At 44.6% G+C, this 16860-nt stretch overlaps 1 protein-coding gene across 3 annotated transcripts in view; it reads left to right on the top strand.

The window, feature by feature from the left end:
* LOC134910441 (uncharacterized) overlaps positions 1-16860 on the top strand; it is a 145545-nt gene that overhangs the window by 16838 nt on the left and 111847 nt on the right. For 2 of the 3 annotated variants that reach the window (XM_063918474.1, XM_063918477.1), the window contains exons 2-3: positions 5678-5792; positions 7387-7426. In XM_063918474.1, the coding sequence (XP_063774544.1) occupies positions 5678-5792; positions 7387-7426 (155 nt within the window). Of the gene's footprint in view, positions 1-5664; positions 5793-7386; positions 7427-16860 lie in introns of all 3 variants that reach the window. The other variant, XM_063918476.1, reaches the window with a different exon arrangement.

The raw sequence follows: 16860 nt of genomic DNA, 5'->3' as shown, positions 1-16860 counted from the left end.
TAGTTCACGGCTGTGGCTACCTCTGTGTCGGCACTCGGCAGCCCGTCCATAATTGTATATACCACCTAACCGTGGTTTTTTTTTCTTTATACATACATACTAGTTACGAGTATACTATCTCTTTATCAACCAGTCTATATATTAGCAGCAGACACAGTACAGTGCGGTAGTTCACGGCTGTGGCTACCTCTGTGTCGGCACTCGGCAGCCCGTCCATAATTGTATACTAGTATCCAATCCATCCATCTCCATTGTTTACCTGAGGTGCCTTTTAGTTGTGCCTATTAAAATATGGAGAACAAAAATGTTGAGGTTCCAAAATTAGGGAAAGATCAAGATCCACTTCCACCTCGTGCTGAAGCTGCTGCCACTAGTCATGGCCGAGACGATGAAATGCCAGCAACGTCGTCTGCCAAGGCCGATGCCCAATGGCATAGTACAGAGCATGTCAAAACCAAAACACCAAATATCAGTAAAAAAAGGACTCCAAAACCTAAAATAAAATTGTCGGAGGAGAAGCGTAAACTTGCCAATATGCCATTTACCACACGGAGTGGCAAGGAACGGCTGAGGCCCTGGCCTATGTTCATGGCTAGTGGTTCAGCTTCACATGAGGATGGAAGCACTCAGCCTCTCGCTAGAAAACTGAAAAGACTCAAGCTGGCAAAAGCACCGCAAAGAACTGTGCGTTCTTTGAAATCCCAAATCCACAAGGAGAGTCCAATTGTGTCGGTTGCGATGCCTGACCTTCCCAACACTGGACGTGAAGAGCATGCGCCTTCCACCATTTGCACGCCCCCTGCAAGTACTGGAAGGAGCACCCGCAGTCCAGTTCCTGATAGTCAGATTGAAGATGTCAGTGTTGAAGTACACCCAGGATGAGGAGGATATGGGTGTTGCTGGCGCTGGGGAGGAAATTGACCAGGAGGATTCTGATGGTGAGGTGGTTTGTTTAAGTCAGGCACCCGGGGAGACACCTGTTGTCCGTGGGAGGAATATGGCCGTTGACATGCCAGGTGAAAATACCAAAAAAATCAGCTCTTCGGTGTGGAGGTATTTCACCAGAAATGCGGACAACAGGTGTCAAGCCGTGTGTTCCCTTTGTCAAGCTGTAATAAGTAGGGGTAAGGACGTTAACCACCTCGGAACATCCTCCCTTATACGTCACCTGCAGCGCATTCATAATAAGTCAGTGACAAGTTCAAAAACTTTGGGTGACAGCGGAAGCAGTCCACTGACCAGTAAATCCCTTCCTCTTGTAACCAAGCTCACGCAAACCACCCCACCAACTCCCTCAGTGTCAATTTCCTCCTTCCCCAGGAATGCCAATAGTCCTGCAGGCCATGTCACTGGCAATTCTGACGAGTCCTCTCCTGCCTGGGATTCCTCTGATGCATCCTTGAGTGTAACGCCTACTGCTGCTGGCGCTGCTGTTGTTGCCGCTGGGAGTCGATGGTCATCCCAGAGGGGAAGTCGTAAGCCCACTTGTACTACTTCCAGTAAGCAATTGACTGTTCAACAGTCCTTTGCGAGGAAGATGAAATATCACAGCAGTCATCCTACTGCAAAGCGGATAACTGAGGCCTTGGCATCCTGGGTGGTGAGAAACGTGGTTCCGGTATCCATCATTACTGCAGAGCCAACTAGAGACTTGTTGGAGGTACTGTGTCCCCGGTACCAAATACCATCTAGGTTCCATTTCTCTAGGCAGGCGATACCGAAAATGTACACAGACCTCAGAAAAAGAGTCACCAGTGTCCTAAAAAATGCAGCTGTACCCAATGTCCACTTAACCACGGACATGTGGACAAGTGGAGCAGGGCAGGGTCAGGACTATATGACTGTGACAGCCCACTGGGTAGATGTATGGACTCCCGCCGCAAGAACAGCAGCGGCGGCACCAGTAGCAGCATCTCGCAAACACCAACTCTTTCCTAGGCAGGCTACGCTTTGTATCACCGCTTTGCAGAATACGCACACAGCTGAAAACCTCTTACGGCAACTGAGGAAGATCATCGCGGAATGGCTTACCCCAATTGGACTCTCCTGTGGATTTGTGGCATCGGACAACGCCAGCAATATTGTGTGTGCATTAAATCTGGGCCAATTCCAGCACGTCCCATGTTTTGCACATACCTTGAATTTGGTGGTGCAGAATTTTTTAAAAAACGACAGGGGCGTGCAAGAGATGCTGTCGGTGGCCAGAAGAATTGCGGGACACTTTCGGCGTACAGGCACCACGTACAGAAAACTGGAGCACCACCAAAAACTACTGAACCTGCCCTGCCATCATCTGAAGCAAGAAGTGGTAACGAGGTGGAATTCAACCCTCTATATGCTTCAGAGGTTGGAGGAGCAGCAAAAGGCCATTCAAGCCTATACAATTGAGCACGATATAGTAGGTGGAATGCACCTGTCTCAAGTGCAGTGGAGAATGATTTCAACGTTGTGCAAGGTTCTGATGCCCTTTGAACTTGCCACACGTGAAGTCAGTTCAGACACTGCCAGCCTGAGTCAGGTCATTCCCCTCATCAGGCTTTTGCAGAAGAAGCTGGAGGCATTGAAGAAGGAGCTAAAAGGGAGCGATTCCGCTAGGCATGTGGGACTTGTGGATGCAGCCCTTAATTCGCTTAACAAGGATTCACGGGTGGTCAATCTGTTGAAATCAGAGCACTACATTTTGGCCACCGTGCTCGATCCTAGATTTAAAGCCTACCTTGGATCTCTCTTTCCGGCAGACACAGGTCTGCTGGGGTTGAAAGACCTGCTGGTGACAAAATTGTCAAGTCAAGCGGAACGCGACCTGTCAACATCTCCTCCTTCACATTCTCCCGCAACTGGGGGTGCGAGGAAAAGGCTCAGAATTCCAAGCCCACCCGCTGGCGGTGATGCAGGGCAGTCTGGAGCGACTGCTGATGCTGACATCTGGTCCGGACTGAAGGACCTGACAACGATTACGGACATGTCGTCTACTGTCACTGCATATGATTCTCTCAACATTGATAGAATGGTGGAGGATTATATGAGTGACCGCATCCAAGTAGGCACGTCACACAGTCCGTACTTATACTGGCAGGAAAAAGAGGCAATTTGGAGGCCCTTGCACAAACTGGCTTTATTCTACCTAAGTTGCCCTCCCACAAGTGTGCACTCCGAAAGAGTGTTTAGTGCCGCCGCTCACCTTGTCAGCAATCGGCGTACGAGGTTACATCCAGAAAATGTGGAGAAGATGATGTTCATTAAAATGAATTATAATCAATTCCTCCGCGGAGACATTGACCAGCAGCAATTGCCTCCACAAAGTACACAGGGAGCTGAGATGGTGGATTCCAGTGGGGACGAATTGATAATCTGTGAGGAGGGGGATGTACACGGTGATATATCGGAGGGTGAAGATGAGGTGGACATCTTGCCTCTGTAGAGCCAGTTTGTGCAAGGAGAGATTAATTGCTTCTTTTTTGGGGGGGGTCCAAACCAACCCGTCATATCAGTCACAGTCGTGTGGCAGACCCTGTCACTGAAATGATGGGTTGGTTAAAGTGTGCATGTCCTGTTTTGTTTATACAACATAAGGGTGGGTGGGAGGGCCCAAGGACAATTCCATCTTGCACCTCTTTTTTCTTTTCTTTTTCTTTGCATCATGTGCTGATTGGGGAGGGTTTTTTGGAAGGGACATCCTGCGTGACACTGCAGTGCCACTCCTAGATGGGCCCGGTGTTTGTGTCGGCCACTAGGGTCGCTAATCTTACTCACACAGTCAGCTACCTCATTGCGCCTCTTTTTTTCTTTGCGTCATGTGCTGTTTGGGGAGGGTTTTTTGGAAGGGACATCCTGCGTGACACTGCAGTGCCACTCCTAGATGGGCCCGGTGTTTGTGTCGGCCACTAGGGTCGCTAATCTTACTCACACAGCTACCTCATTGCGCCTCTTTTTTTCTTTGCGTCATGTGCTGTTTGGGGAGGGTTTTTTGGAAGGGACATCCTGCGTGACACTGCAGTGCCACTCCTAGATGGGCCCGGTGTTTGTGTCGGCCACTAGGGTCGCTAATCTTACTCACACAGTCAGCTACCTCATTGCGCCTCTTTTTTTCTTTGCGTCATGTGCTGTTTGGGGAGGGTTTTTTGGAAGGGCCATCCTGCGTGACACTGCAGTGCCACTCCTAGATGGGCCCGGTGTTTGTGTCGGCCACTAGGGTCGCTAATCTTACTCACACAGCTACCTCATTGCGCCTCTTTTTTTCTTTGCGTCATGTGCTGTTTGGGGAGGGTTTTTTGGAAGGGACATCCTGCGTGACACTGCAGTGACACTCCTAGATGGGCCCGGTGTTTGTGTCGGCCACTAGGGTCGCTAATCTTACTCACACAGCTACCTCATTGCGCCTCTTTTTTTCTTTGCGTCATGTGCTGTTTGGGGAGGGTTTTTTGGAAGGGACATCCTGCGTGACACTGCAGTGCCACTCCTAGATGGGCCCGGTGTTTGTGTCGGCCACTAGGGTCGCTTATCTTACTCACACAGCGACCTCGGTGCAAATTTTAGGACTAAAAATAATATTGTGAGGTGTGAGGTATTCAGAATAGACTGAAAATGAGTGTAAATTATGGTTTTTGAGGTTAATAATACTTTGGGATCAAAATGACCCCCAAATTCTATGATTTAAGCTGTTTTTTAGTGTTTTTGGAAAAAAACACCCGAATCCAAAACACACCCGAATCCGACAAAAAAAATTCGGTGAGGTTTTGCCAAAACGCGTTCGAACCCAAAACACGGCCGCGGAACCGAACCCAAAACACAAAACCCGAAAAATTTCAGGCGCTCATTTATTTTTTTAGAAAAATGTTGCCTTGGTTATCTAATACAACTCTTGTTTGCATCTCAATGTTGTAAGATGTGTGGAGTTGCTAGAAAAACCTATGCTCGTACAGATACAAAAACAGAGTAATGTTTGTAGAATGACATCTAGAATAGAAATGTTCATGTGTATCGTATACCACAGTGATGATCATTGGTCCATTGAATAGTTTGCATGTACTGTACACCATCGTTAGTGCTCGGTTCTCTGGAGCCCTCATCATGCAGCACTTACTAGACATTATCATGCAGCACTTACTCGGGTGTGTGTACACAGATGTAGAACTGTAATGTTTTGGCCTATTTCCTATAATGCATCAAATCATTTATTCATTTGCCTGGTAAGTGACCCAGAACAGCATGTAAAAGGAAAATTGCCATAAAAATAGGACACTTGTGTGCTTCCCGACTACTCTGTGACTTGTAGTATCCTTATAACATCCATTTGGGGCATGCTTACCTACATTTTAATACTGATCTCCAGGAGAAACCCAGAGAGGAAAAGCAACTGGGGACTTCGAGGGTGGGCCTGGGCATCCACATCAACAGGTCCTGCCCCCTTGATGGAAAATTCCACAAATCACAGGTTCTTGAGGAGGGGATTGGGCTAAAATGACTGTAATATGCATAATTTTAGCCCAAACCCTTCCATTTTGACCCACGCTTCCCTAGGAAGCAGATGGCATGCGGGAGGGGTACACTTTCCGGGGGTGCGGGGGACTAACCAAAATATCAGGACATCCAGGATAGTTGGTAAGTATGATTAGGCGGCATATTGTCTCTAACTTTGACTTCATTTTATGTAACCTATTATAGTTTTATATGACAGGAGGAGTTTCGCAATGAGACCAAGCTTGGGGTTTTATCATCTCCTGCTGTTCTTTGTGCTGGCTGGACAAACAGACGAATATTATACAGGTGGTGCTGAAAACAACAATGAGGTGGTGAGTAAAATGGATGATGATCATTTCTGATCTTATAAACTCAAGCTAGGTCATATAAAATATAATTAGTACTCTGCCAGAATAAATCCACCGCACTTTTAAAGGGATTTATTCAGCTTATTCAGTTTTCTAAAATCTCTTTTTTCTTTCTATTCCTTCCTCTCATGCAGAAAAAAGGGCTTACATTCAAACATATCATGCCCTGTTATTACCTATTGCTGATCTGTTTCTATAGTAGGGATTGTCATGTACAGAAGTGGGATTCTGCTTAAATACAGTGTGGATCAGATGAAGAGTTGATTGCAAATTGTCCATAATTGCTCCTGTATGGAACTAAATGCATATATTGGCCCCTATACACCCGGCTTCCTACAGCTCTGCCGGGTCCCGGTAGTAGAAGGGGGCATTGCCAACTTGGGGAGGTGTGGCTGCCTCCTTACTAACAGATTAAAAAATATACTAGCAGCAGTATCTTCTCACTCTCTGCCCAAAGTACCGGGGGTGTCGGTCTGGCAAGCAGGGTGGACATGGGCCTGTAAAGAGTACCCATCCCGCCATCTAGATGGCCCTGCCTATATTGCATTGTACACATCTCATGTGGCCATTCGACAACTATCCATACACTTGGTTTAATCCTTCCCTTTCCTTCCCTTTCCTTCCCTTTCCTTCCCTTTCCTTCCCTTTCCTTCCCTTCCTCTATATGGCAGTGGTTCACTGCACTCCTGGGTCAAAAGTTTGTTAGGAAGATATTCAGGAAGAAAAAATATTAAATTAAATAAGTTATGCTTATATGTCATCCTTAGGTTCAATTACTGTATGTGGCGAGGGACAGGATTTGCTTTTGTCTGTCCACATATTTTATGATGAGAAGCCGCCAGCACTGGTTTTGCCCATTACACTGACGATAAATAATTTTAATTGGTCCTGGACCAAAAATCCGGGGCACCCCTGCAAGTGCCCCAAGGCACCCCAGAGTGACACGGCACCTAGTTTGGGAACCACTGCCAAATGGAAACTAAAAATGGAGACTGCCTATGACCCAGAATGCATTAGGATAGGAAGCTACTACAGAAGCCTGAGTAGTTCAGAATTAAGCTTATTCTAGGCTAGCCACTAGATGGGGCTGTAAACCTAGCAGTGAGATGGATATTACAAATATATATGCTGAAGGCATGGCACTGAGCGATGGGGCACATGACGTGTTTTAGTCTCCTTTTTGTAGTGCGCTAAACGGGTCTCATTCGTCCAATTCGAGGATAAGTTAGTGAGACACATCTGCATACTTTGCACAAAAGATACATCTGGAAAAATATATATTTATGCTTCCGTTCAATTCTGCTTAGCCTGCAATTTGGCCAACACGCACTACTCTGAGCTTAGCCTATGAAATAACTCCCAGTTATTGCGTATGTATGACAGTTGCATACACTTGATTCCGGAACATGCACAAAGATACACTCCAAAACTGATTAGGAGGTATTTTTAGCGTGCATGTTTTTACACAAATGAATTGTTTGCATATGAGGACAGATAATGCAGGATTGACTTTGTAGACACTTTAAATTATTTAATTACTTTATTTTTTCCCTCAAAGGAGAATCAAGCTGTGGATTATGAAGGGCGTTTCCAAGTAGGTAAGAATCTGTTCTTAGTTTGTACATTTAAATTCCATAGTAAAATCAAAAGGTAAAAGGTTTTCACCACAGCATAATAATGGATATTTAGAAAGAAAATAGTCTCTTGCTTTCAGTGGTTACCCACGATCAGTTTAATTAAGGGGACAAAAAAGGCATTTAGAGTTCCTAGTAATGGACTGGCATAGGAGGCGCTCTAAACCTAAAATCAGGGTTGTAATTAAAAATATAGGTTTTTGTTTTTTTAAAACCATTTTTTTTCCATTGATGTTTTAATGAAAAAAAATGTAATCCTGCTTATTATATTAATACTTTGAAACATTGCTATGCATAAGAAACCTTGATCAATCCATGTTTTAATTATTTCAAACATTAACAATCCAAAGTTATTAGGCTTTGATATTATTTATATTACATCTTTCAATAAACCAATATTTTACTGCTATACTACATCTGAATATTTGTAGATAGCCTAAATATATTAAAACATACAAAGTACAGGCAGAGATAAATGAATTTGAAAATAAGAATAAGTTAATGTTAAGCATTAATCCTACTCACTTATAACAAAAAAATCTGAATAGTAATACAAAATGAAAAATGCAGAAGCATTTTTCAGAGAAACGCGCGCACACACAAAAAAGGAGGAGTTAAGCACTTGCACTGGGTATGCCACTGCCATTAACCACTTAACTGATGATGTTTCCCTTCTAAACCGTTCATAGCTTTTTTTATTTAATATAGTTTAAAAAGTATTTTTAAAATATTGAAATATATTATGCACATCTGCAGAATGGATCTCTTCTTCAAAAAGTGGGGGACACGGTGGGGCGGCACGGTCGCATGTGATCTGAACATGCCAGTTAAGTGGTTAAACATTTTGAATAAAAACACTATTTTTTTTAGTATATGCTTTTTTTTTACGAAGTCACATCACCGTGCCTGTAGTCACAGCATAATAGTAATAATATTATTATTATTATTATTATTATTATTATTATTATTATTATTATTATATTATTATTATTAAAAAAACAGTGGTGCTTCTTTAAAAAAAAATTTAAACCAGCCAACCCTGCCTAAAATATTCTGGGTAAAATGTACAAATAATTAAAATTGCAGATGGGAATTTACACGTTTGTGTATGTCTGTCCTATTCAGACAGAACTTAAATGTATCGGTATTCTGCCATTCCATGAAATAGGGCATTTCCGCCCTGACTTGCGTGAATGGAGTGGGAGTAGTGTTAGGGTGTATCTACAGCTGCGAGCGAGATGTGCATACAGGGAAGGGAAGCCTGTCTCTGACTGGTCTGTTACACCTAGCGTGCGACTGGTGCGAGTTCCAATACTAACGATGACTGTTGCAGCGGATGGTGTAATATCCATGGGTGGCTGGCTTTCTGATTGCGGACCCTTTCCTTAGCTGGATGGAATCTTACATTAGCATAAGGTAGTATATCCAGCTTCCACGGCTGCCCACAATCACAGCCACTTTTCGCTCTCTCAGAATCAGCCCTTTAATGCACAAGTCTTAATTTTATCTTCTTATGGGTTTTTTACTCCCCTAAACCTCGACCTAACTTTAGTGTAAATCGTAATCAAAGTCATTAATAATACTAGAAATTTAAAAATATAAAAAAAATGTACACAGCATAACACGTAAAAATAAAATTGTTTTATTACTTTTTAATACATTGATTTGGGAACAATAGAATATTTCTCTTCATTTTTCATATGTGTATGGCACCCGCTGACACATTAAGGTATTGCCAAAGAGGTTTTTATTTATGTTCCCATTTGGAATTTTATTTTTGTTTAAATAAATAACTTCTTTTTTTATTTGAATGAACAGAATTACATTTTATATAAGGTTGGACTAGTGGTGGCTCCAGTGCTTGTTGACTGTAACCCCAGTCCATCTGCAAAGCAACTTGCTCCTGCAATGGTGTTTCCTTTTTCTAGTGCAAAATATGTTTATTGAAAAAATTAGTAGCAATAACAATTGGTTAACATACAGACAGTCGCAATAACAAATAGTGTCGTAAAACAACTGCAAGCCTGTCTAGCTCCCGTGGTCAATAACAAGAGAGCATATACTCAATGTTTCATAACAGCTCGACCACAGAGAACGGTATAATTTAATAGTAAAACATATCTTGTTAACCTTATTAAACCAAAGCAAGAACAAGATAAAGAAGAAAAGGAAAGAAAAGACATGGAAAGAGGTAGAGGAGAAAAAGAAGGGGGAAAAGACAAGAACCAGAATCAGAATCACCCAGTCCACAGCGCGAGTCTCTTGCTTATCACATAACAAAAAGCGGTACATTGAGGTGAGGAGATGTCTAAGAGGACGTGGAGGAACTGGAGGCGAGGATGGACCTAAAGGTTGGGGAGTCTTTAAAAAGTAGCCATCGAGCTCACGTATCTCTGAAGGATGAATAGCCCCCATCAACAGATGCCATTATATCATCCAAATCCATATAAAGATCTACTCTATTCAACCAATCTCTAACAGTTGGAGGGGAGGAGGATCGCCAGCGGACAGGAATCACCGCCTTGGCGGCATTGTTGAGATGGCACAATAAGGAGTGTTTATAGCTCGAGATGGGTTTGGACGAGTAGTGAAACAGCCAAAACAGGGGATCCGTTGGTACCTCATCACCCATAATTTCAGCAGAAGGTGAAAGTATCTCCTTCCAGTAGGGTTGGAGCAAGGGGCATGACCACCATATATGGAGCGGGTTCCCGGGGCCAGAAGAGCAGCGCCAACAGGTGTTGGCGAGACCAAGACCCATCTTAGAAAGAATATCAGGGCATCTATACCACTGAGAGATCAATTTGTACTGGGTCTCCACCACCAGTGTACTAGGGGAGCAAGCATGAGCCAGTTTGAATATTTTCTCCCAAACGTCCTCGCCAAGCTCCCTGCCGAGATGTCTGTCCCACGTCTCAGTAAAGGGAGGAAGAGTTGGGCTGGAGTCTGTCAATAGAAGGTTGTATATCAGGGAGATAGAGTGGGGTGGGGGCGACGGGCTATCGCAGAGGCGTTCAAACGGCGTGAGGGCCGGTGGCCTCCCTCCAGGATAACCCAGAGACACCAGAAAGTGGCGAACTTGCAGATAACGCCAAAAGTCTCTGGGTGGCAAATGCCATTTCTCTTGTAGATACGAAAAGGAGACAACCCTACCCCCATCCATCAGCTGTCCGACCCTCCAGAGTCCCAAGTCATACCAAGACTGGAAGGCCCGCTTGGCCATACCAGGGGGAAATCGTTCATTAAATAAAAAGGACATGTAAGCGGAAGTCGGCGAGGAAACAGAGGGGGATTTGCTAATCGCTTTCCAACACGTCAAAGTGGGGCCTATAGTGGGATGGGAAATGGCAGGGAGGGTATGCAGCCACGGAGCGACAGCAATTGGTGACGGGAGTACCTGACTCTCTATCTGCACCCATTGTTTAGATGGGGAAGTTCTAGACCACCAAAGGATCCTTTGGAGATGGCAGGCTCGATAGTAGCCTTGTATATCTGGCAGGCGGAGGCCGCCCTTGTCTCTCTGCCTAACCATTATGGAAAAATTCAAGCGCAGCCTCTTGCCTCCCCAGATAAATTCTCTAAATAGCAGTTGGACCTCCCGGAACCATGTTGAAGGAATTTTGATCGGTAGGGTCTGCAATAGGTACAAGATTTTAGGGAGGGAATTCATCTTGAGAATACCCAGTCTGCCCAGCCAGGAGAAAGACTTGGAAGTCCAGGACTGAAGGTCTGCATGAAGTTTAGTTAGGAGGGGGGTAAAGTTAGAATCGAAAAGACGTGAAAGATCCCTGGTAATGGTAGTCCCCAAGTATTTCAAGTGAGAGGTGTGCCAGGTGAAAGGGAGAGCAGCTTTAAGTCCAGATACCATGGCAGACGGGGCATTAAGATTCAGGGCCACCGATTTTGAATAATTTATTTTAAAATTAGAGAGCTCTCCAAAGATCTTAAACTCATCCATTAAATTAGGCAAGGAGACTGTGGGGTTTGTGAGTGTAGCCAGTAAATCATCGGCGAAGAGGGCAAGTTTATATTCTACATCTTGGAGCCTGATCCCAGAAATATTTGGATTAAGCCTAATCACCCTAGCTAAGGCCTCCATGCAGAGAATAAAAATCATGGGGGATAAGGGGCAGCCCTGCCTAGTCCCATTATTAATATCGAACGATCCGGACAAGGAACCGTTAATCACAATTCTGGCCGAAGGGGAGGCGTAAAGGGCTAGAACGCGATGCAAGCAAGTCTGACCCAGTCCCATGTGTCTCAACACCCCGGCCATAAACCCCCAGTCAATTCTATTGAACGCCTTTTCAGCGTCAGTAGATAGTATGATCGTTGGGGAGTCCTTTGAGGAAACATAGTGTATAAGAGCTATGATCTTAGACGTATTGTCCTTCGCCTCTCGACCAGGGACAAACCCCACTTGGTCATTGTGTATAAGGGAGGGTAAGAGGGATCTGAGCCTATTAGCAAGGAGCTTGGCGAAGAGCTTGACGTCAACATTGAGAAGGGATATAGGCCGGTAGCTGGGACACAGGGAGGGGTCCTTACCTTTCTTAGGGATGATCGTGATGTGGGCCTCAAGGGATTGCCTAGAGAAAGGGTTAGTATCGGAGACTGTGTTGCATGCGTCTAAGAGGAGAGGGGACAATGTATCCCGAAAGGCTTTATAATAATTGATGGTAAAACCATCAGGGCCAGGACTCTTTCCAGAAGGAGTGGATTTAATGGCATCATCGAGTTCTTGGGAAGTAAAGGGCTTTTCCAACTCCTCCCCGGCATCTTCCGAGAGTTTAGGGAAGCCAATCTTTGTAAGGTAAGCGTCCACGTCACGCGACCGATCGCTAGCTGAATCAGGGGAGGGGAGATTGTAAAGGGAGGTGTAGTACTAACAGAATGTCTGTTAGGATCTCCTGCTCTGTGCTGCCACGTCGCCATGGCAACCGGGAGGCAAGGGTTAGCGAAGTAACCTGAGCGCAGCTGATACTCCGGTCCGGGTTTTTACTGTGTAGTGGTTACAGGCTCTGTGCACGGCAGGGAATCCGGCGCTGGTTTTGTGCTCGCAGTCTGTGAGGTCTGAGTGGGGCGTGGACAGCACCTGCTATATAAACCATCCTCTCAGGCTAGGCAAATGCTGCTGAATCTTTGTTTGTTAGTCAGTTCCAGAGAGTTAGCTAGTACTGTGTGACTTTGTATTTACTTGTTGCTTACTGCGAATAGGCCTTGGGATTCAGTACTTCATTCTGCCAATCCGGACCTAGCAGTAAGACTGGAGTCAGTTGTTTGACCTGCTGGGGTTCTTTTGCTATTCTGTGAACCCAGCAGGTTTGCGGCTGTACTCTCAGACCGGCTTGCTTAATCCTCCCTCACTGTGCAGGGCGTCCAGGTGTCAGTTTAGTGGCAGTAAGCTGAACCTGTGCCCTGCAAGTGGGGGTTAGGATTGTGGATACTCTCCTTGTGTCTATATTTCTATCTCTGACCAAGGAGTTTATTCCCACACCCGTTGGTAACCCTTTGGGGTTTTTTCTGTTGCTCTTAGCAACATCATTTCAGGTGCTCCACATGTGAAATCACTACACATCGCTTCATTGTATGCTCTATTCCATCTGAGCATTCCTGACACTAGGGAGACACCCAATTCCTGAGCCTTTGGGCTTCTCCGTTCACTTTGTGTTTATTAGTTATTCCATCACCTCCTTTGTATGTTATGTTATACTGTCTGTGAGTTCGTTTGCTTCGCTTCCTTCTCTGTTCATACACCGGTATACTCCTGTTAGCACTGGTGTGCGTAACAATGTCTCCGCAATTTTGTCCGTGTTGTGGAACAGACGGCCCTGTGCATCCTTTATGGAGGGAATAAATGAGAGCGCCCTCTGGGAACGTAAAGCCCTGGCAAGCATTTTGCCCGGCTTGTTGCCCCAGCGGTAATACCGATTGCGACACTTCAGAAAAGAGAATTTCACTTTATCTAATAGCAATTTATTCAAGGACGAACGGGCCGCGACCAGATCTACATAGGTGTCAGGGGAGAGGGAGGCCTTATGGGCGGTTTCTAGGGATTCAATTTGCCGCAGAAGTCCCTCAATTTGGCCCAAACGTTGTTTCTGTAAATAGGAGCCCAATTGAATGCACTTTCCCCGGATTATACATTTATGAGCCTCCCAAATTGTCAAATCAGAGACATCAGGGGAGGCATTACAGTCAATGTACATATCAATGGCATCCTCCAGTTGGGCTTTACAGTACGAGTCGTGTAATAGAGACTCGTTAAATCGCCACGAGCGTCGCTGAGCGGGAGGGGGACCGATGGAAATGTCCAGTCTAACCGGAGCATGATCGGACCATGTCATCTGGCCGATGGAAGCATTGCAAGCCAGGGACAGGTGTCTGTGGTCAAGTAGAATATATTTAAAAAACACCTACTAATGTCTGGCGCTATTTTTTAGTATATTCAATTGTGGATGGGTGCCTATATCCGCAATCACACCCACTCCGCACAAGAATCTAAGATAACTCTTATAACTCGTAAAATCTATAGAGCAGCAACCAAGGTATAGTGGCCTGTGGATATGGCCAACACAATCCCACCTGATTAAAACCAGATGTAAACAAAAACGAACTAAATAACCCCTTGCGCTATTAAACATAATTAGAGGCAACAGGACATGAATACACTCAATAGAGTAATTGTAAGATGGTTTTAATATCTATAAAATCAATCATGTAAAAACACACAGAAAATTCATCGAAGAATGAATTAATTAATATGCGCATATAAATAAAACTAAATCAATAATTAAAAAATAAAACTACTAATTGAGCATAAGAGGTGGATCATATAGCTAATAGTGACCACAGTGGGCTCTTCAATACTCATAAAGTTGATAATGTCCTTGTTTTTGTTCCCAAATAGGACAGTCCCATTAGATGTGCTCATAAATATTTAATGATTAAATATCATATGGTGTGATATATATGGAGCCTTTGTTTATGTATATACCAATGAATGGACTTAACCAATTGCTCACATAAACGGATGGTTCTTTACTTGTGGGAAAGATATCCCAAAATCATGGCAGAATTTAGTATATCACCCGGGGCTTAGTGCACCGCAAGCACCTGTAGAAGAAAGCTCCCGTCTTCCAATTACCACGAGTGGCGTCCTCCGTCTCCCACTGAAGCTGGCTCCTGTGCACACACCTTTAATGACTTTGAGAGAGAGTTGTCAGTCCGGCTCCCGGAGCTCTGCGCACCGCAGGTGCTGAACAGCTGATTCTGCTCCCATCTTCAAGCCGCCGCATATAGCGTCCTCCCGTCTCCCACTTGTCAATCTCGGGCAACACTGCACATCAATATGGATCTACAACCAGTGTCCACTGGGTCACATAAAGGGCACTTTATCTGACGCGTTTCGCTTCCAATTGAAGCTTCCTCATAGACTGACATCTCTCTCTCAAAGTCATTAAAGGTGTGTGCACGGGAGCCAGCTTCAGTGGGAGACGGAGGACGCCACTCGTGGTAATTAAAAGACGGGAGCTTTCTTCTACAGGTGCTTGCGGTGCACTAAGCACCGGGTGATATACTAAATTCCTCCATGATTTTGGGATATCTTTCCCACAAGTAAAGAACCATCCGTTTATGTGAGCAATTGGTTAAGTCCATTCATTGGTATATACATAAACAAAGGCTCTATATATATATCACACCATATGATATTTAATCATGAAATATTTATGAGCACATCTAATGGGACTGTCCTATTTGGGAACAAAAACAAGGACATTATCAACTTTATGAGTATTGAAGAGCCCACTGTGGTCACTATTAGCTATATGATCCACCTCTTATGCTCAATTAGTAGTTTTATTATTTAATTATTGATTTAGTTTTATTTATATGCGCATATTAATTCATTCTTCGATTCATTTTCTGTGTGTTTTTAAATGATTGATTTCATAGATATTAAAACCATCTTACAATTACTCTATTGAGTGTATTCATGTCCTGTTGCCTCTAATTAAGTTTAATAGCGCAAGGGGTTATTTAGTTCGTTCAAGTAGAATATAGTCTAGCCTAGAGTATGAACAATGAGGGACCGAATAATATGTATAATCCCGGTCCGATGGGTGAAATATGCGCCAGACGTCGGACAGCTGATGGACGTGAAGGAGGCGCCGCACCTTCCTGGACAAGCGGTGACGCACCAACGGGGACTCGGAGGAGGTGTCTAGGGTGTAGTCAAGGGCCCAGTTGAAATCACCCCCCACAATCAGGATCCCCTGTTTCAGCGCATCAACCCTGTCCATAATAGCCTCGAGGAAGGCAGGTTGACCCTGATTGGGAGCATATATATTAACAATTGTAAAGGTCGTGTTAAAAATCGAGCATACAAGTACGAGGTATCTCCCCTCCTCCAACCTGTGGGCCACCACAGTGGTAACAGGTACATGTTTAGCAAAAAGGATGGCCACACCTTTAGATTCAGATTGGGAATAATTACAGTAATACGAAGTGGGAAAGAACCTATTCCTAAGGTGGGGTGCAGAGGGGGAATGCTGGAAATGGGTCTCCTGCACAAGGACAATATCAACCCTCTCCGCGTGAAATGAACGGAGAGCACCGGCCCTCTTCTCAGGGACGTTTAAACCCCTGGCGTTTATGGAGATGATCCTAAGTGTAGAAGCCATATGTCGGGGTATTGTAGGACCTCAAAGATCGTACACTGTGGACCAGGTGACGAGGGAAAAAAAAGGAAAAGTGGGGTTAGGAAGAAAAGAGAAAATAGAAGAGAATCCATGAACAAGAAAGAGAGAAAGCGACATACCTGAGTAGGTCGAACAGTAAGATACCGCAACCGGACAGGAAAGGCACCGTAAGGGTGCCTCTGTCTCGGGAAAACCGTAGCGGTAGGGGGCACATTAGGGGGCCGCAGCCCCGCCATCCTAGAATTATTTATTTCAAATGGAGCGTAAGCAACAAAAATAACCGGTGTTGGTTGTGCAATCCAAGAACATTAACATAAATAACAACAAGAATAGCAATACTGATAACAATAATGGGAACGGTCCTTTCAGGGCAAAAAAAAAAAGGGAGGGGGGGGGAGGGTCCAAGCGGCACCAATAGGGGCCAAAATTGCGTGAAGTAAATGCGTAGAAGTCTAAAAGGTCTAAAAACAAGTCAGTAATTGACAGCTATGACAAGATACATTGATGAAATACAGGATACCAATATTGTCGAGCACCTAGGGGGACTGAGGGGAGAAGGAGAGAGGAGGGGAGAGGGAGAGAAGAAAAAATTCTGAAGTCATGAAACAGAAACAACAGAGAAACGAAGCAAATAAATCTCACAGGGGAGCCCATCTACAAACTCGACACGGGAGCCAGTAGAATCAGAACTGGAAA

The sequence above is a fragment of the Pseudophryne corroboree genome, chromosome 4, assembly GCF_028390025.1.
Source record: "Pseudophryne corroboree isolate aPseCor3 chromosome 4, aPseCor3.hap2, whole genome shotgun sequence".
Classification (NCBI taxonomy): Eukaryota; Metazoa; Chordata; class Amphibia; order Anura; family Myobatrachidae; genus Pseudophryne; species Pseudophryne corroboree.
The sequence above is the reverse complement of the archived record's forward strand: the minus strand, read 5'-3'. Positions and strand labels throughout refer to the sequence as shown.